Below are 22,416 nucleotides of genomic sequence, written 5' to 3'. Positions count from 1 at the left end.
TTTGTACTTTACCATGATATACAACAATCTTTAATTTAGCTTTCCTACCTTGCAGGATTGGGCTAAGGAGGAGTACAGCGGGGGCTGCCCTGTTAATGTCATGGCACCAGGTCTACTGACATATTACCACCCTAGCCTGAGGAAGCCCTGTGGCAGGTAATCACCCCACTGATGACAAATACACCACACCATCACACCTTTGCTTCTCCCAGTAGTCACCTTTTCTCTATGTTCTCACCAGAACAAACACTTATGTAGATGGATGAGGGGAGTAAACATGACAGTCTCTAAATCTTTGATATAAATCTTCTCAAGCGCTAAATTTAGAGTTTATAGTTCAGTAAATAGTATCATTGTGCACTGGATGACAGTATAAGAGATACTGACTGTGGTCGCTGATGCTATTTTTATACCATGGATACAATAGGCAGTTCACCTTGCCAACCAGGTTTTACTCATGAGCACCCAGTGCCTACAGATCATTGACATGAGTCGTGGGAGTGATTATGCCTTCACTGATACATATTAGTCCAGTTCTCAAGAAAAGGCAAGAGGTCGCCAGGAGTGGTGGTCTCATGGGAAAACGTCCTATAATCCATTTCTAATGGCCTGTTCGGAGATGCACAAAGCCGAACGAATGAGAGCAAGAGGTGGGGAGGGGGGATCCAGGTAATGTATTTCCATAATGACATTAAGTCCATGGGGAGCAGAGGAAGCTCATTACATAACGTAACTCAAACAGAGGCATGGTGCGGTAGCCCTTATCCACATTCCTACCCCATATACGAAATGGATCCTCAAGGACGTGCTATGACCTTGACACAAAACCAGCACATGTAATGAAGACAACCCCGTGCTTGGTTGACTAAAATGCTGCCACATACCGCACTGCTCTTAACAGCACAATGGATTCCAGTGGTGTCCGGTGGATTATGGGATTTTATTTGGGATGGCATGAATCTCAATACTGACCACAGTGTGGGTTTTATAATTAGAGTAATTATCCTAGGTGGATACTGCGCCTGAGTGGTCAGCATGTGAGGTTTTTGCAGAGAGGCCCTCCCTACTCAATTCTCAGTGTGTGGTGGGAGAGAATAGAGAGGAGAATGATTAAGAAGAAAGGAAAGCTGCCAAGAACTATGAATAAATTGACCACAGTGGGTCCATGCTTTAGTTAACAACTCCAGAATGCACACAGAACAAACACTGCACCGACAAGAGTTGTTTAGTAGGACGCTGAACTTTTTCGGAACAAAAAAAAAAAAAAAAAAATGGGTTGTGCTGTTCCTCACATTGTTTGGATTATCACTACTAACAGAGAAGGATTAGTTCATTCAACCTACGACTGTAAGAGAATACATTTAAAAACTTTTAAAACTGTGTGCTAGTTTTAAATGCCATCGACTTGTGTCTTGTATAATAACGTCAGATGTTTATACTTTACCATTTTAGAAATGTGTGTGGAAAATGATAATTAGGTGCCTGACTAGAGTCATGGGACCTCTGTAACTCCATAATTACAAGTTTCCATCAGAGCTCTATAGGCTTACAGCAGTTCATCTCTGAGTCGGCACAGTGAGGTTTGCATCCATTGAGCCATTTCAGGATTAGCCAGTCAGTCTGTCTCCATTCTGTCTTTAGAAGGGCAGCGACAACACTGCTCCTCATCCTGAACCACCAGAATGGCTCCTTGGGGAGTCTCATTTGTGCCCAAAGAAACAGAGTCGCAATATGTTGACATCATTCTTTTTTACACAGGTTTCTGCTTCTTACAGGAAAATGCCTGATGTTTACCTATTCACCCTAAAATAAAAAAGGCAGGGTGAAATAACCATTGTGGCTTTTTACACCCAGGTGTATATAGCTTAGCATAAAAGAAATAGCACCAAGGTGTCCATCGCAAAAAAAGTGCTATTTGCACCTAGGATGTAAATAGCCGATGTGAAACCTGGATGGCAGAAATAAACCAAGACCTTTTCCTAAACCTCAGTACTTTTGTTGCCTAAACCATGAGTCCTCAACAGGAGGTTTGGGACCCCTCGGGGGTCCTCAGAGTTATCACAGGGGGTCCACCAAATTATTACTTGATCATTTTCTAAAATACAATTTAATTTACACAACAATGATAAATTACTTCCCATGAATCCTTGTGCAATCATGCAAGCTAGCTAACCTACTAAATAACTGGCAGAGGCGAGGCTAGTGGAGCTAACATTAGCTGTAGCAGCTACAGGTAAGCGTAAACGAGAAAAATGTGCATTAGGGGGTCCCTGCTCCGTCTCTCTATCAGCTTAGGGGTCCCTGATCTAAAAATCATTGAAGACCCCTAGCATAAACCCAAACAAATCGTGACTGAGAACTTTAAATAATAATAAAAAAAGAAAAGCCAGAAACTGCAATGTTCTTTGCCAAATGACTTTGTTGCTGTCGCTCTAAGTAAAGGAGAGAGTAAGGGTGTGAATGGCTGAATAGTTGCTCTGTGCCTATTCTTAGCCGGGTGCAAAGAGACACTCCAAATAAAAAAAAAAACAAAAAACATATTTTTCCTCTTGCCTGTAGTGCTTTTAACCATCTAAATTGCCTTGGTGTGAGTTGCCGAGTTTTGGAGATAGCGGCTATAGATGTGTCTGCCTTCTCTCAAACATAGTGAAACTAGTTGGCACTTGATTTGTGGAGCTTAGAGCGGCAAAAAAAAAAAAAAAAACTACATTGGAAAAACTCAACAGCAATGTCTCTTCAAAAATTATGACTCTGAAGATACTCCACAGACCTTGTTGTGAGCAATTACATGTAGGAACTACTCCCTTTTCATGGTAGAGAGAAAGTAGTTGAGCACCACAAGCAGAGTGCTACTGTAGTTTAATTATATTTGAGAGAATGCTGACATCTCGTTGGCCAAAAATTCAGCAACTCACACCATACACACACACGAACTGGATAAATAGCACTACCAGTACAAGAAAAATGTGTATTTTTGATATTGGGGTGCACGGTCCCTTTAAAAGCTTGATTGCAGACTAAGATAAAACAGCTAACAATACTCTTTGTATTAAAAACATAAGCTTCACTGGGCAACAAAACATGTGTGGGTCCTCCCAGCGCATCAACAATAGAAGCTCAGTGCCCCTCAGGCAGTCGACATGTGGTTAGTGATCCGAGATGAACTCAGCTAAGATCAACGCTGATATGTCTTTATATAAATCCATATAAAAAGAAAATCTTTTGAATTTATGCTTAATAAAAGTATTGGTACACACTTCTTTTGGTTCTCTGTGTGCAAGCTAAGATCTAAAAGGTCAATGGCTTAAAGGATTAAAGTTTAAAAAGTTGAACTTTTGAGTGCAGCACTGTTTCTTGTATAGGCTTAACTCACAAGGCCTTTGCCACCAAATTCCCAAAGGTATACTTAAAACGAAACATCTTCACACCTCAAACGGGTCAAATCTGTTGAACAGTCAGTAGCCACAGAAGTGCTGCACAAATCTCCTCCACACATCCTACACTGAACGCGCAGCCACACTGCTCCTAGAATTTGCATGAAACGGCCTTGGGAGGATCCCTTCCTGCCAACACATACAGTACAGTATGATTGCGGTATGCCAACACAAAGGGCCAAAAGCAAAGCATCTGCTTATACAAGGACAATCCAATAAAGCAAATTTGTGATGGAAAAGTAGGCAAGAAGCAAATGGTAAGATGCTTCTAGTGCCAACAGACAAGAAGGTAAAAGAACAAGTCTCTCTTCTTCCAATTCAACCCACTCTTGCTGAATCTTCCAACACAGCAGGAAAAAGACCCTGACTTCACCCAGTATTTATCAAAACAACACTTTCCTGCCAACTTGAAATCTATGAGACCCTACTAGTACTCACAAATGGAAAGGTTTACTGATTTCTTTCACTTTCAATCAAAGTATAAAATTCTGAATTGCAGAATTTATCATGATAGCTTGGGAACCAGACAAATCTGTCAGGTTGTTTTATTTGCTCTGGTAGATATGTCTGGTCCTCTCCCATTCAGAAAGACTTCTACCAGCCGTGTATCTGGTCGGGCCAATCATAAACATTTCTCTAATATGGGATGGTTTACAATGACTGTACAGAAGAGTGTGAGATTATTGGCCATTGAGGCATTTCCATAAACAACAAAGATCGCTGTTCTGATTGGTTGTAGGCATTTTGGTCTGTTTAGGGCATAATTTTGTTATTCTTGGTTTGTTTTTGCAAATTACTTGTTTATGGTAAATGAACTAATCTGGTGCAGTAACATGTATAACTTTATCTTTGAATCTCACCTTACTACCCACTGAGTTCCTTTTTTTTCCACATGCAGCTATATTGTTACCTTCAGGGCAAATTTATCAATTTTGTGGACTAGAGTAACTCAAACAAACACACTGACAAGGCATTTAACAGAGCAAAACTGACTAGCTTCCAAATAACAACTAAGTTAACACAGCTTGTGCTGCAGTACAAACTTTAACAGCTACCAGTATCCAACCTTCTACTCTAGTTATTTACTGACTTCAAATGAGGTTTAACATTCACAGTTTCCTTTCACCGTCCCTAAATATTACAATTAGTCCAGCATCTCCCCAACCTGTAGCAGTGCAACAGATTAACCAATGGCATAAACATCTCAAAAATGAAAGCTTCCAAGTTTGAAGTTTGGTCACAGACAGCCAGTATTGATCCATCCTTGAGCTTGAGCTAGCCCTTGCATTGCTTCTTGAAATTTTTGAAGCATTGAGACACTCAATATGAATTAAAGTAGGAAAAAACAAATCAAAACCAAACCAAACAAAACATGAACACTGCGGTTGTTGTGGTGGCATGCCACCTCCTGCAGCTGGCTTGTCAGTAGCACGGTAGCTATGCGCAGTACTGGCTTTACTTACAATTAGTTTACTTTTGTTAATACTGGCTTGTGAAGTGCTGATACAAGTTTGACATTGTTTCAGCTGTCTCAGTAAGTGTCGCAATGCAGAATTAACACACTGTCGCGTCCTTTATTTTGGACATTGTTTTGCAGATGAAGTCTTTGTGGTTGAAGTAGTCAAATTTGATCAATTTGGCTGAAATCTTCTCTCAGACAGCCTCATCTCCTGTCTCCCACATTCAGTGTTTTGGAGTGCATGTTAAGAGGTCAGGGTGAGATGAAAGTTGTTTGAAGTGACAGCCAACAACAGGAACAAAAATTTCAGAAATGAGGTGAATAATCGGTTGCATTTGAAGAAGGAAGGTTTTCCATTCAACAAATAAATCAGACAATGCACAGGCTTTTTCATAATATCCTTCTTTGTCTGAGAAGGAGACAAGGCCGAGACAAGTAAAAATGCAGGTGATTCTATGATGAGACCAAGACCTTCAAAAATGGTTTTGAAACAGATCTTGAGACCAAGATTGGTTTTGAGTACTACAGCACTGAGGTACTGGTGACAAGACTGTGCAGAAATAGCAGTTAGGAACCAGTTCAAAGACAATTAGACTCTTAATATCAGAAAAAATGTAAATTTAGAACAATGTACTTTCTGTTAATTAGTTAATATGCTAATTCCTGTCCACTATTAGGCCATTAGGTCATCACGAGGACAAACATGCTGGCCTTTTGTTTTGTCAGCATTGTTTAGGATTGTCAGATACTCTTATTTTCCCCGTGTGAAAAAATAGAAGGGAGACGGGATAAATCCAAGCCTTGTTTCTCTGAAGTATTCACTTCAGTTCAGTCTGTCAGACAGTTGATGGAACACTTAGACACTTAGAGAAACATAAGGCATTTCATTATATTTTAGTACAAGTAACAGCAGCTTATTCTGGAGAATGCTTAGTCAGTGTGATCAAATGCTTGAGAAAGGTCAATGATGGAAAGAAAGCTTTGTTCACCCGAGAGTCTGTATTTGTGCTTAATGTGACAATGCGGACCATTTTCTTTCTAAATCCATTTTGTTCGTCTGCTGTTATAGTATCTGACTCAGCCCATTGGGAAATGTGATTAAATTGAACACAGCAGAACGGTTTGTATACAGCGGAGGTCAAAATGATATCCTGCTACCTCAGAGGGATTCTTTTATCTTCATTCCCAGATTTAGAGAATGGATTAATCCCGTTTTTACTCACATTGGACCACCGCGTTCACATGCTTTACCTTTGTGAACACTTTACAAAAACAAAGCGTAGCATTAATGTTGACGACGCGCTACAATCATGGGTGATCTCAGCTTATCAGTTTCACTTAAGCCTTATCATATAAGCAGCTATTTAAACCAATAAAGTTCCATCAAGACCATAAGGCGGTCTTTTTAATCTGACAGCCTCTCAACCCTTCTCATCATAATGCTGCTGCTTATTATACTGTTTACTACCACCTGCTATGCATGCAGCTGTAGTGGTGGTGATGATTGATTTCTCCCTACACCACTCCTGCCTGTTTTATTTCTTATTACCACACTCTTTGGATGCATTGCTTTCCTTTTTCATTACCATTTATATAGTATATATATGCATAGTATATCTCACTGATCTTTGAGTTTATCGCACGCTGAGTCACAGCTGCTTAAATCCATTACAGAGCAACCTCAAACAAAAGCGTACAGCCATGTGTCAGTTTATGTGAATTGTTAACATTTAAATACCCTCTGCTCCCGACGGCTTTTATAAAATGGTCTGACTGTTAAACCAAACTCCATTCTAAAAGCTGGTGTTTTATCATAAGGACATATTTTTTCACAATAAAACCTGTAGTTCCAGCATCACTGAGACTCTTCTCTGATTCATTTTGATCTACAGGCACGATCGGCACACGTCGTTTCCTCAGTGACATCATTAACTGACCTATGTTGAAGCGTTTGCCACAGGCATACACGTATTGACTGGCCCGGCACTACAGCGCTTGTTTTCACCATGCAGACAAAAGTGATATATGCGGTTCAGACCACTTAGCAGGATAAATAGGAGGACATAAATAAAACCTTTAAAAAGTGTTTTGTTTATGCATGGATTATTTTGCAAGTGGAGTGCTTGTATTCAATATATGCTTTCAATTACATCATTTGTTTTAAAATAATTTATGTGGGGCATGGGGGCAACTTCGTGTTTTTTAATAGTTTGGTTTGGACACATCTCGTCCGTTATGCTGTTTACAAGTATTATTATTATAAGGTTGGTCAGTTCAACTTATGTGAAAGTTAAAATACCCTCTGCAACAACAAAACAGCAAAATCTGTTTTTTAGGATTTTAAAATGTAGTCTTTAGTCTGAAGAGGCCAGTCAGGCTCTGAAACCCTCTCAGTGGATAGGCAGGTAGTGTACATTACCCACTCCAAGCTTGCTGACATGTTGCCAAAAGGCCTTTCAGTCTGAGGTCGCAAGGTCTCGGATATTCTGCTGATGAAGTCTCCAATGGCATCTTTTAGTAGGCTGGACTGAACAATCAAAATGCTTCTAAACATTTCTCATCGTAGGTTTGGCACACACAGATCCTCTGTTTACTCCTGGCTACTCTGTTTTTTGCACTCTTGCTGAATAGCATCATCCCTTTGAGTTCATTGTCATATCCTGCTTTGCAACATCAGAAAAGCGTGTATGGAGTCTCAGAGTCAGCCTGTTAGCTGTAGAGGCCTCAAACTCTGCTGTTCATAAAATCATAAATTAATCATCAGGGATACTGGCTGGATTAAAGGTGCTGAAGAGGAAGCCGTTCTCTGCTTTTCTGATTGGTGGACATGGGTGGGGGCTGGTATAGTAGAGGAGCATAGAAGCAAGTATTATGAGCTAGTGAATACATGAGTAGTAATCCGGCACACGTGCACACCCCTTTGAATGGTGAATTAGTGATATATCTTGTGTCCTAGTGGTACAGAGATGTGAAAATATAGAACCGAGACGCCTAGATACTTTAGCCAATTTAGCTTCTTTCAGCGAGGCCAGGATTACGGGTCTCCAAAGATACATGTAACATGTACTGCTTGATTATACTTAACACATGTCTTATGTGTAATCATAGGTTGTAGGGAGCCTGTACATGTACAGCTTCAAAATCTCAATGTTGTGTTGGCGGACTTGAGTGAGTGTTGAGCTAATTGGTTGATACAGCTGCTTTCAGGCGGGCAAAAAAAAGCACGTACATGTGGCATTCCAAATCTGAAAAAGGAATAAAAAAAACTGCCAGGTGAACATTGCTAAATGATCCTCATGCATGTTCGCCTACGTGCAGCCAGGATTAGCATAGTCCTGCCTGAAGGCATGCAGAATCATAAGCATTCAAAGACTGCAGATAAATAATTGCTCTATTACGCTGCTACTAAATAGCAGTCTTGAAGAAATTGCTACTTTCTGTAGAGCACTATAATCTCCAACAAGTGGGTCCTTCTTTTATCTGTAGAGGTCTGGAGAGTGTCCTTCAACTCACCTCAAAGGAAAACTGAAGAGTATTACATAATCTAATCAAATTGCCCATTCATTCCATTAGAACATGCTATCACATTCGATAGCTATCAGTGGCTGCAGCTCAAGCCAGCTGTGAAACAGAAGCTAAGCTCTTGGATACTAGTTTTGTTCTCACCTTTGATACGCAGTCTCACTAACAGGGAGAGCAGCCCAGAGAAAGCTAAAATTTGGCTCAGCCTCACCTCATCAATTAGTGGTAGTCAAGCAGGGTGATCAGGAGATAGAAGCGAATGGATCTAAAATGTAGACTTCAGATTAAATTGAAAGTAAATCAAAATATGAAACGGCTTACGAGTGGTCTACAGGCAAACAGATCCAAAAGAGCGAGCAAAATCCAAAATAAAGTTCGACAACCACAAGGGAACACAGACGAAAACACTTGACGTGTTACAAAGACGGAAGATGAAGCAAGACTAAATACACAGGGAAGATAATTAGGGACAGGTGAAAACAATCTTCAATGAAAAAAAGTGAAACAGCAGACAAGACAAGAACTTCAAAATAAAACAGGAAACCCATATCACTTCGTACGACCTTGCACTATGTGGTGTGGGTTTGTCAAGACCAAGGGATGGGAACACCTATGTATTATATTAAATTGTGCATCATATTTGGATTTCCATCTTCCAGCTGGACAGGTTACAGGCTAGACTGCGAAAGCTCTTTACCAATTTCCGTTATCTTGCATCTGCAGCCAATGGATTGAGACTTTGAGAAAAGGTGCCTCCATTTGGGGATGTGCAGAGGCATGTTTTCACAATGCCAAGAGGCAGTAATGCTTCATCTTCAGTTCTGCAGCCATTGTCTTCAGCCTCCTCGGGGGCTGGCAGCTAGCGGCAGCAGCATCCACTGCCACATGTCACCTCCCAAGCATTGACTCCACTGCCCTTTTTTTTTGACTGTTACACAATGCCACTGTCTTGCCAGTGACAAAGCCCTGCAGTGTGCATATTCCAACTGATGTTTAATTGTGACAGCAGTATGTTCAACTCCACATGATGCGGAGCGATGTTGACAACAAACCTGGGCACCAAAGGCAGTAATTTATAAGGTTCATGAGACATTGGTGACTTTGTTGTCATTAAATCGAGAGGAGAAAAGTAGCAACATAGCATTGTGTTGTGCTTTTCTGGTGATCAACCTCTACATGGTTGAAAAGGCTCAACCTAATTTGCTGAGCATGTACTTGCAAATTTCTGTGCACAGAGACATGGATCATCTATGCCGACTGGGAATAGTTAAAGGGCAAGGCTTAAACTGTATCAGATCATAAGCGAGGAAAGACAACAGCTCCACATGTACTCTGTAAAACCGAGTTTGATTTATTTTCACCGAGTCTCTTAAGGCATTCTGTCTTAAGCGGTGAACACCCAATTTTACATAATAAATGTGCAAAAAGGGATGTAATTACTCCAAATAGAGAATGTAACAAATGCCTTTTTAAACAGCAACACAAAGCTTATTGTTTTGTATATGGCTCACTGATTTTCTTGTTTTACAGGCTCCATTGGGCAGGCACAGAGACAGCCACCCAGTGGTGTGGGTACATGAGCGGTGCAGTGCAAGCTGGCCAACGAGCAGCTCGGGAAGTACTGGCTGAACTCTGCCCCGCGGCCCTGACCCAGGAGGACCAGGAAGCACTGCAGCAGAGTCAGCGTGTCGGGGTTCCTGCCAAGCGAACGCAATCATCCACACTCCTGTCTACGAGCAAGGCTATGATTATAACAGCACTGACAATAAGTGCTGCTCTCTTGCTGGCGCGGCATCAGAATGCATTCCTAAAGGTCAAAACTTACATGACGAATGTATTTTCAACCAGCCGGCATAATATATTCCTATTGTGACAGAAACAGGTGAACATTTCATCTGTTTGGTTTTCGCCTGGGTCCCAGAGGAAAACTGCCTCTTGATATTTGATGTTTTCTTTCCTTTCTTTTCATCTCTTCTCAAGCATCCAGGCATTTCCCTCTGCGTTCCATTGTATTTTTTAGACTTTCTTTTGGATTTCATGGACTTTGGACTCTGTTTGCTCCTATGGATTTGTTTGCCATTTACAGCTGATGGTTCTAACAAAGTTAGAAAGTTCAAGTCAATTTAAAGAATTTTCATGATTATATTAAAAAAAACTGTTATCACAATATAAGTTATAAATTGTTGCGATTCTTATTTTCAGATGACTATTATAATGAAAACATACTTAAAAATATGAATATAACATCATATTAGATTGCATGCCTGACATATTCTGTCAATAAATCAGCTAAATCATACACACTGTTGCTTTAATATGTTATATCAAAACAACTATATTTTGATTTACAATTTGATTTACAATTTAAATACAACATTGAAACAGCTGAGGCATGTTCTCTACCATGTGTTTTCTTTTATCATTACATTATTATATTATTATTAATTTCAGGTGTATGTATTGTATTAAGAAACACTGAATAAAAACGAGAATTTGTTTTAATTTGTCTAATTTTTTAATAAAACAATTTATTGATTACATTTTCATGACAGTTCCCATTCTTGTTTGTAAAATTACAATAAAACCTCTGGAAGAAAATTATTTAATGACTCCAGAGACCTCAGTCTTCTACTTTAATGATTTTATCATTTGCTCACTACCTATAAAAATAAATTTATTTTCTCCAGCAGCCACAGAAATCAATTGGAGACATTTCCAGTCTATGGAGCACCTTATGTTGTTTGCCTTTTGTAATATTAAATATTGTGACCATAAAATTTCGGTTGTGCTTGTAAGCTTGGGGCTCCAGAGCGATCATGCTGTGTTTAAACCAGTTTGCTGTGAGAAAACGGAGCTTTCGTACTGCATGGCTTGCTTTGCTTCCCAGAGAGCCATAAAACCTGCTTGAGAGGCTTGGAGCAGAGCCACACACGCGTTCGCCCACCAAACCACCAACAGACATTCGAATGAGCGTAAGATGGATGAACCGGTCGCACAATGATAACGTCCCAGAGAAAGTGATTTAATCGCTATCACTTGATTGCACAGTTGATTGAAAGGATTTTTGCTATCCCCATGTTTCTCCTAGAGAGTATCTCAAACGCCCACTGGATCATCGGATGGAAGTCTGTGACTCCAATGTTGCCATGGTTTGCTATTTGTCTTTGTTATCACTAGCATGACCTGAATCAACTGCCTGGTCTCCCTGGTTTCATTTAAGCCTGTCCAGACTGAAGCAAGAGCAACAGCTCAACATCCCCCAAACAGTTTTTTGCTCTATTTGGTCGCTGATTTGGTCATTTTTTGGTTGACACAAGAGTAATGGTTCTCATGTGGATCTCAGTTTCAAATTACTCCCTTTCTTTCTGACCTGACCCCACTGAGGATGAGGGGTGAAGCAGATGGGTGCGCCATTTCAGGAGCTTCACACTCCCACTCCGAGGTGTCTTTTTTCATTATACACAGCCAATCCTCACCAGAAAAACATGCATCAGGTTGAATGTGCAAGCAGCTTATTTCAACTCATATATGTGTTTATTGCTAGGCAGCGACCTCTAGTGGGCGCAGTAAGTATGACAGGAGAAGTATTAAAGAGTATGGAGGTCAGGTGGATGGAAGCAGGACTTTCAGGTTCTAAGTGAAACAAAAAGGAAATGTGGAATTATTTAAAGATCAAAGTTACTTAAATTTCATTATGTACATCACTACGTAGCTATTTTAACCCCAACCATGATCTTTTTCTAAACCTAACCAAACTGCAACCGTTTTAAAACATAAACAATGCGTGTAATGTCACATGTTATATCATCAAGTAATTGGCAATTGTGGAAGAAGATATTTTATTTCTTTCTAATTTTATTCTTATCTTAGTATCTAGTAGTTATCTTAGTATCTTAGTATAAATCTTTGTATAGTCTTCATTTGAGTGTCTCTGCTGAGAGTCAGTCTTTTACATTAATTAACATACCTCTGTAAATGAACATTTACAGTGTCCTTGATCACAAGATCCCATAGCTACTGTAATTACAGACTTTCACACTGGGTCTCTGAAACACACTCCCGCTGGTTGGGAACACTGTTCACATTTGGATTCAGGAAGCTTGTTTCCTCCCCTCTGGTGGAATTTGCATTCTGATCTTATTCCGATTTCCTGCAAAAACTGTATACAACCTGACGAACAACCTGCTCCAGCAGACAGAATCATGCCACAGTGTTGTGAGACTGTCTCAACTGAGACAGTCAAAGATTTTGGACCTTTTCTTCGACCTTTTTCTTCAACACAATCACACATTTACCCACTCATTTACCACTACAGAAGCAAATTCTATACCCTCACCAACAGACCCCTTCAAAGCGAAACCCAGTTTTCACCATTGATGGAGTTGCTGGATTGTGGGAATTATTAGAGTGTGACACAATAAATGGCCCCGAATTATTTAAACCCTTCTTTTTTTTTCACCCACACTCCGAAACGCTGCCTCCGATTGGCAAGTACCCTTTGCCTCAGTTGATTAGGTTGACTATAAAGGTTATTTTGCATGGAGATTTTGAGAATTTGTTTTGCTTGTTGGTGCACCTTGGCCACAAAAAGTTTGAAAACCACTGCTGTACATCACCAGCCTCAGGCATGCATGCAGTAATGTACCATCCAGGGGATTGGCAGCTTGTTACTTAGTGAAATACGAATGCATGATCATTGTGAAATGATGAGAATTTATTAGAACAAGTCTACTATTGTTTGAATGAATTATCAACCATGAAATACATTCTGCAGCCACAAATGGCTCAGCCTTTCAAAGCCAACGCTGTTAAAAGCGAAACCATTTTAGAAGAAAAGCAAAAGTCCTCTTTGATAAACAGGCCGCAGTCAGATTTCATCACTGTCTGAATGTTTACTATCAGACACCATTCTTTCAAGCTTCATAATTCTGGTAATTTCACTGTGAAAAGAACATCGATACATAGCAGCCAGCAGTCATATAATAGGCCTACAATGTCACATCATAACACAGCAGTTCAGGAAGGGAGACAGTTTGCTCGATATGTTGATGCTTCCAAGATAAAGTGGAAGATTGAAATACTATACTGAATTTTTCAGCCCCCCCAAAGTTTGAAAGCCCAAATATGCTACATAAATTAAAAGACAGATCAGCATTATCTCCGCCATGCTCTACTCTGCACAGTGGGCTGCACTGTGTTTTTGTGTGCATTTCTTTTTACATATCCAATAAAAGCTTTACAGTAAAGGCTCTCACTAATGTTGCTGTAATTACTGTAGACACCTGTCATAGCGCTTGCCTTAGTGTTTGCCTTCGGGCAATAGCACCAACTTTAAAAATTCATACACTGCAGTGCAGTGTAATCAATATTTGTGACCGTAAACAACTCTTTTCTCAGAACTTAAAACACAGCCTATTTGTTTTGTTTAACATGTGCTTGTATATATATTATGCTGACTTCTATCTTGTCATATAGGCAATTGTGATAGCAAGAGTATAATGCAATTCAGCAACCTGGAATAAATACTGTCTTTGTGAAGCTCATAATATCTATTTATTTTAAATTATGTCAGCAAGGGGTTGATTCAACTCTGGCAATTGTGTTTAGACTGCATTTTGTTGCATTGTTATGCAAATATCCCATCAAGTGCCTTTCAGTTAATGTTGGCAAAGGTTTTACTTATGGCCTCTGCTTCTCTTTGCCAAAGTAGCTTTCCTGTGTTTTACATACATCATGATTTTTGGGGCTGTTCTGAAAACTTAATGAGTCATTTGTGCAGCTGCCTCTGCAGCTGTGATTATGTTGCTTCAAAGTTAAATATCAGTTTTCTTTGGAATTATGTTGGTACTGCATGATTCTGCAGCACCAATTTGTATCCAGTGGCAAAGTTCAACAGTCTTCTTTATTTCATGAGGGAAAAATTAACAGCGTGGTGGAGCTGCAGGCGCTGATGGGTGCGTAAGGCATGCTGGTTTTCATATATCACCTGAGGTCCAGAATTAAATGAGTACTCTACCAATTTAGTATTGGACTGTTGATGGACAGTTGAAAAAGAAAGTATTAAAATTTAAGAGGCATATCCAGAGGTCTGCATTGTAACTCAAAGCCAACAGCTGCCAACAGTTTGGTCAGAGAAACAGGTGTGTTATGCTAATAGCAGCTAATGTGGCCTTGAGCCAGTACACTCAAGCAGAGATAAAGAGCAGGCTTTGGAGGTCTGGTAAACTCACTTATTTCCAATTCTGCACCCCCAGATTTGTTTTTTTTCATTTCCAAACTTGTAGTCTTTGGCTCCAACCAACGTTGACTCAAGTGACATCACTTGTGTAGGCCCCGTTCCAGAACAAAATGACTGAAAGTGCGTCTGAAATTAGTGGGGGTGTACTAGTATCTATGGTGTGGGCCGGCAACAAGCAACAACAATGAAAAATAGTAGGCGTTATGGGTCGGAGTGTGGTCCCTGATGAACATATTATCCTGGAACACAACAAGAAAAAGTTGAAACAGTCTTACATGAATACAGCAGGTTGTTCCTGTTCAGCAAGAGTTTGCTTTATGAGTCGGAACCACACCGACTATATGTTGATAAATCCGCAGCCTCAGAGAAGTGCTGCGCAAGACCAGTGCTGTAACACACAAACTTTCACTGTTTACCTTCAATAAATCCCTAAGAATGACACCAGACTGCTATAGTATGACCACACAGTCCACTACACACATTAGACTGGTCAGTTGAAACTCTATTTTGCTTTTTTTATAATGATTAGCAGTGGTCATCGTAACATCTCCAATTTTCTGTTTTATCCTTGAAACAAATTCCAGTGCAAACACTGCTGTGTAACTTTCATTACTGAACTATGCGACCATATGAAAGGTGAGATACATTAGAATTACTGCTAGAATACCGTCAGTCTGATGTAATCATCACCAAATCAGTTTCTTTATTTTATATTTTATTTTTATATATATGTTTTTTATAGTCATTCTTTATTTTTATGGTTATTATTTTAACTATCTGATTGAAAATTGCAGCCTACCTGTGGGTACAGATTTGTGGTGGTGTGTGTGTGGGTATGGCACGACGCCCTGAAGCTTTGCATTTGCTGAGCTGTCATTATAAGGTACTGAATATGCTCAGTGCACGTACACATACAGCCATGGAGACCACAGAAGCATGATCTACAATCTCGCACTTGGCATTCATTATTCAAATTTCAACTGAGGATGCAAAATATTAAACTGAGGGTGTAAAGCATGCTTTTGCACCATTGTAGAGCCGGGTCTGCAACTGTAAACAGACCTATGAGACAGTGATGTATGTCTTTGGACTTTCCCTGTAATGTTCTATTTTTTTTAAAACCATGACCACAAACTTAATCTTAAGCCAGTATTTTAGCTGCCTAACCTGCTCTGTAAACACACGAGGCCCCACAGAGCTAACCCTGAGTGGGCCTCTTTCCTCCGGCACACAGCAGGCGAAGTTTAACAACCTTTATTGTGAGGACTCATCATTTCAAAACTCACAATGAAATATAGCAGACCACTTTAGAACAATGGACACTGATTATTGAGTTAATTGTTCTGAGTAATTTCTAAAAGCCGTTGGAGCTTTTTTTATCATCACAAAACTATAAAGTGTCACAACTGCTGATCCTGTGATGGTCGGGAGCTGTCCAGGGTGCTTTGTATGACTCCTCCTCATTACTCACTGCTGGAGAGTGCAGGATTTCATTATCAGAGTTATTCAAAAGCCCATCACCTGCCCACTCAACTCAGATAGTTACACAACTGTGCCGTAGATGAGGCTTTTTTTCCCTTTGAGTCACAGTTCAAAATGACAGAGCAATCAACACTTAGGTAGTTATCCCCAACACGGTGCGTATCCAGAAAGGGTGCTGTATGCTCACTCTGTCTTCATACCCTCGAATGGGTGGAAGTAACTAATTAGAAATACTCAAATTACTGTAATTAAGTAGTTTTTTGGAGTACTTGTACTTTTATAAGTAACTTTTCAAGTCTGTACTTTTACTTGTATGTATGCTTTACAAGATGAAATCAACTTAGTTACCTTTACACTCATATTTGAGTACTGAGTACAATTTGAAATAATATCCAAACCTTTCGTATGCATTTTAGTAGCCACTCAGGTGATCTGATCACAAACGGGCCAATGAAAACAGTGACATATGGACAGAAAACAAATCAAAACGATTAATCATTAATCGATTAATTGTCGTTAAGAATTTAACCAATTAAAAATGTATTTGTGGATATTTATATTATGTTTTTGGCATTGTTTTGTCTGGCAGAGCCATTTGTTGAATAAGGAAAATTAAGGAAAAAATGACAAAAAAAAATTGAAAGTGAGGGGAAAAAATATCTGTTGTATCTTATAAATTATTAATGATTTATTGATTCTTAGCGTTTGCAACTATTGGTTCAGGTGACGTGAAAAAAAAAAAAAAAGAATCTCTGCTAGTTGCAATAAACACATACTGTATTTTTAGATCATCATTCAGCATTTTATGTTCATGGCACTTTACATAAAGTGGGTTCTTGCAAAACTGTCCAATATCATCATTTGCTTTGGAAACAAAAGCTGCACACTGATCATTTTAGAGCATGTTTTGAAGTGAATATTGGACAGCTCACAGGGAAACAACAAGACCAGGTAGTCAGGATTGTAGACTGTGTTCCTTCTTGTAGATATAACTGCCTGAACCAATCATACAATGAAAACATCTAAGAGAAAGTGATTTCATCGTTATCACCTGATTGCACAGTTGATTGAAAGGATTTTCGGCGGTCCCCATTTCTCTCCTAGAGAGTATCTCCATCTCCCACTGATCACCGAACAGTAGTCTGGCGCCATGGCTTGCTATTTGTCTTTGTTATCATTGGCTTGCACTGGATCAACTGCCTGTTCTCCCTGGTTTCATTTAAGCCAGTCCAGGCTGAATCAAGGCCAACAACCCGACATCCCTGTATTCACTGCAGTGTCGAAACTGCGCCAGAGCAAGCCTGACAGGCAGATTTCCACTCAGATTTCTGCATGGGGGACATGCAGAAAACAACTGTATGAGCAACAAGGTGTGTAAACAGCCTCTGAGGCTGTTAAACAAGTAGAAATGGCCAAGCTCCCAGGGGTTCAAGGGCATTCAGTCCAAACCAGACAATAATGAATATACAATAAAACTGAGCGCCAATACACCACAAAAAGAAAAACATATTTTCCTGTTGCACTTTTTTCCAATACACCATTACCTTGTTACTCCATAATCCACCTCCAAGGACAGCAACAGTGTTAACACACAATAGCAGACATATGTAAGTGTGAGGAATGTGCTAATGAATGTACTTCTGACAATACGCAATAAACAGAAGCACAATATCAAGTGTTAAAAAAAAAAGAATAAGCTTCACATACCATCACTATAGCTTTAGGCAGCAAGTGTCTGTGCTGAGCTGTGTGACAATGAAATCTTTCAGTCATTAGTGCACTTTTCCAAGTGTTCTCTCCAAGGCCAGCTGCAGCGAGTCTTCCCTGAGTGAAACACAGCTCGATGATGTTCCATGACAATGGATAGCAACTTTTGCACATGTGGCAGTCAAGAGAAGAGCATGAAGAGCAGTGATGAATCACACGCCCCTGGCAGCGCTACAGTGAGCTAATTTATAGGAGAACAATGCATGAACATCTGTCTTGACAGTAAATTCTAACCAGTCTCCATCCTTAAAGCTTTGATATGTAACACTTATGCATTGAATGTCTAAAAACATTAGACATGTTATATGTTTTGTTGAGTTGTGTAGTTATATTATCCCAAATGTTTCCATCAATGTTCAAACCACTGACATAAATAAGGATGGATGCTGCTTCCTCCCACTGTACACAGAACTGGAGCCAAAATATTCCTGGTATGAGCACTGCCATCTTGCACTGGAGACGTCATTTAGAGCTGAAGTCTGTGCAGCAGATCAGAAGTGGGGTCTTGCAATTGAGTTCCCGCCCACACACTGTCAATCATGATGCAAATCTCCTTTTTATAGCATCAAATAACTAAAACCAAACTGATCCAAAATATGAATAGATTTGAACTCTTGAAAAGTTTGTTTTAGTCTGTCCCCATGTCCCCTCTGCTAACACGGAGGGGGCGGGATTTATGACCTTTGTTGCAGCCAGCCACCAGGGGGCAATCAAGATGTTTTGGCTTCACTTCATGTTGTCCATTTCCATTTATGTCAATGTTTCAAATACAGAGAAATCTATCATTAGTCAAAGTAACAATGCATTTCCTTCTAGCAGTTTGCTAGGGAGTGGCTAGGTGCTATAGCTATTGAGACAACAAGGGCCCAGTCACACATATGCAATTTGAGAGGCGTGGCCACAAATTTGTGTCTGTTATTCACATTGAATACAACTTTGGTGAACTTGAGTCACAGGAGTCACAGTCTCAAGTAATGGCTGAGACGTTCACCTCATCCACTCCCCAGTATTCACATAAGTGTGACCAGAACATAAGTCGGACACGTCAGAAAGTGAGGAAGGAGGTCTGTGAATGTGACTAACTGTAACATGAATGAAACTTTAATATTACCTTATTCTTATGGGTTCTTGAAATCCTCGAAAAACACTTGAATTTTATTTATGCCATGCAAAATGTTTGGAATTTGGATAACAGGCTTGAAATTACTTGATATTACATTGCATTACACAAATAGCTACCTATCTGATTAGTAGGCTTTTTTGATAAAGAAAAGAAATAAGTTGCAAAGAATCTAATTCACACAAACTGAAGACAACACTGCTTGAGCCTCACTTGCTGGGAGGGTGCCATTTCAACAAGCGTTGGCATGAAAAAGAAAAATGAAAAAGATTTATTTGATGACTGCTTGAGTGATTGTTTTATAGTAGCTCACCCAGGTTGTACAGACAAGTCTGCTTACAGACAGGGGACACACTGCAAAACATAAAACTTTGCCTTCCCATAATTTGTCGCCGTTTTGTAGAATTTTATCACAAAACATTATTCTTGTTGTTTATTGTACAACATCTGATTTAATGTGATGAAGAAATGAAATAATCTTTTTGTACATAAATATGTAATTTACTTCAGCTGTAAACTGCTGGAAAAGAAAATGAAAATGCTTGGGACGTGCTTGAATTTGACTTTGGAAAAAGTGTAGGAATCCGCACATAAAATGCTAGTCTTACAAACGAGCCAATAATGTGAAGCGGACGTGGTAAAGCTGTGACAGCAGGCCAGGTGGTAGCAGAGGAGGGGAGTTAATGAGCTCCACCTGTCCACTGCTAGCCACCGAGGTGTTAGCAGCTGGAGCCGATCTGTGACAGTTCTGGCTAAAAAGGCTGACTTTCTTGACTTTCTGCTTCATTTCCAGTGTTTCCCAAGCATTTCTTCTGGTAAGTTGAATGACTGGATTTTTTTTGGATATTTCAACACAGTTGACCTCTCTTGCATCTAGCCAACACTGGCATTTTAGCAAGTTTTAGTTAACACTAGAAGTGCCAGAATTCCATAACTACAAGAACAGCCATAGGCGATCATTTTGACCTTTGACTTCCAAACTCTATTTTCTCTCATGATAAATACCAGACTAAGAGACTGATGCAGTTATTCTGCAGCAACACCAAAATGTATTCTGTAAAATGTATTTCTATATTTATCAATATGCAAACAATATAGTGAGCCATAATTATTGCACATATTCACAGCATTATTTTTCTGTAGGACAATGACCATCAGTGATTTAATTCAAATTTTAGATGAATCTGGAATTACTCAGATTATAAACTTGTTATTTTAACATTAATAATAGTAATTTCCCCCTAAAACCATCACACAAAAGAATCATAGCCTGTGGGAAAAGACTGGAAACAAGAACAAAAATAAAACCAAAAACATAATTGGAAACATTGCTATTTGTAATAAGTAAAGGTTCAGTGTTTCAAAATTTAAGAGCTTTGCCACAAAAATTCAGTGAGTTATAGGTGCTGAGTCAAGAAGTGTTACAACTGTCCCTGGTCTCCCCTACTTTAGTTCTGATTGAGTCTAATTAATTAATTAATTAATTAAATGTGTCAGGAAATTGGAAATTGAGGCCACTTGTGAAGTTTGACAATGACAATGATAGTTGCTAAGCAACCAATATGCAGCTCCAACTATTTCAAAGTAACAATATAACAGTGGCAGTTTATGTGGGGTCAGTATGACCGCCTGTGGCTGAAATAAGTAAAAATGATCTAATTTTCTTTGACTTTTGTGTAATTTATTTAAAATAAAATCACTTTTAGGACAAGTCAGACACCAGCAGCATTGTGTTTTTTAATTCAACAAAGTTAATGAACTTATAAATTTGAAAACAGTCAAAATGACCTACTTGGCCAGTCTAGTTAGTTACTTAGATTCTTCTCGCAGCAGCTAACTTGAGCAGCACTTTGCTAGCTACCATAACCAGATATCAGTTGGCTATATGTTACCTCATTTTGCAGGTAACACTTGTATATACATTTCCTGACTTGCTTTGCCATCTTTCTCTCTGTAGAAGCTTTGAAGCTTTGAAGACTATTCATTCAATTTATTGCCTTTTATATTTTGCTTTATTGACCTTTACTGACAAACTTCTTTCTTGGCTAAAATTGACAAGTTGCTGTGAATTGTTGCACATATTTATCTGGATGCAAGAAGCTTGAAAAAAATATGAATGCAAACATACTTTAAACGTATGCTATATTATGGGAATAGTCTCCTAAACCTCAAAAAGTATAAACACTGAAAGATGCTGTCTCTCTTCCACTCTTAGCGGCATCTTAGAAACAGCTACTGTCCTCAAACCCTGGATTGAAAATTTCACCCACTACTAAGGCTGGGTTGTTTCTTCTTGATGAAGTACGCTTGCGCTGATTGGCTGCAAGAAAAAACATATAAATAGATAAATTTTCTAGATCTTGGTACCAAAATCATCAAATACATTTATTGTTTGAATGGAGGAGTTTCAATACTACTTGGTACCGGGTCTTCAGGTCATTTCAGCTTAAAGGCGCTGAGTACCAATTCTCAGCCCTACCCACTACTCAGAAAGAAAATGCATGATTGGCCAGATGGTGGCACTGTAACAACAGACTTTATGTTTTGGGCTATAACTTTTGAACTGTAAGTCTCAGCTAAAAAAAATCATCATGTTCTAAGAAGTTGTAAAGAAAACCATGTCTCCCCAGTGGTGCCGTCATTAGATGATGTCCTCTGGGGATACGAAGCCCCTTTTAGATCCAAAGGTTGTGAGAAATAAAATAAATGAAATGAAAATGATGCAGACGCACACAGGTGCTCCCAGCCTGCTCACTGAGGTTGCAAACACAGCCCTTTTGATAAGCCCCTCTCTCCTTCTCTCTGAAGGAGAGTACGGTACAGTTTTGAGATAATTGGCCTTCAAAATCTGCTCAAATGCAGTTGGCAGGGCTTACATAACAAATAATGTCGTATCTTCTGAACACTTAGTGCTATTGCAACCAAATTCGGTGGGCATGTGTAAAAAATTATGCCTGTGAGACCATAACAGATTTGGTATCATTTGGCCAATAGCTAGTGCTGTAGAAGCACCATAATTTCAAATAACATTAATGCGTCTGTTTGGCCAGCATTTCAAGTTCCATTTTCTCTAAAACCATGCATTCTGCTTGAACCCTATCAATTGCAGCTATATTTTTATTTTATAATATGGCGAGGTAAGATCTTCTTAGCTTTAAGGACCAAAAAAAAACACCACTTGGTTAGAGTTAGGGAAAGAGAAGCAGTGAGTTATTCAGATCATCAGGGGAGAGCGAGCAACAGCCTGTTACACAAATCTATTATACTGTAATTTATTCCTCTGCATGCTGCTCAGAGTCAGCGGCTCTTCAGCACAGCGTCTCTCCCTCTCCAAACCAACCATGTGCACGCAGTGACAGCGAGTTACTATGGTTACGGGACGCTCAGTGTCTCT

At 39.4% G+C, this 22,416-nt stretch overlaps 1 protein-coding gene across 2 annotated transcripts in view; it reads left to right on the top strand.

Annotated features, from left to right (window-relative positions):
* Positions 1 to 10,343, top strand: part of LOC146308179 (putative flavin-containing monoamine oxidase A) — a 64,188-nt gene extending 53,845 nt beyond the window's left edge. For both annotated transcript variants that reach the window (XM_084746502.1, XM_084746503.1), the window contains 2 exons: positions 56 to 156; positions 9,946 to 10,343. In XM_084746502.1, the coding sequence (XP_084602628.1) occupies positions 56 to 156; positions 9,946 to 10,288 (444 nt within the window). In that variant the 3' untranslated portion in view covers positions 10,289 to 10,343. The remainder of the gene's footprint in view (positions 1 to 55; positions 157 to 9,945) is intronic.
* Positions 10,344 to 22,416: the final 12,073 nt, after the last annotated feature.

This window comes from Lutjanus erythropterus, chromosome 20, assembly GCF_056507025.1.
Source record: "Lutjanus erythropterus isolate fLutEry1 chromosome 20, fLutEry1.hap2, whole genome shotgun sequence".
NCBI classification, from domain to species: domain Eukaryota; kingdom Metazoa; phylum Chordata; class Actinopteri; order Lutjaniformes; family Lutjanidae; genus Lutjanus; species Lutjanus erythropterus.
Note: the sequence above shows the minus strand (reverse complement) of the source record. Positions and strands in the feature narration are given on the sequence as shown.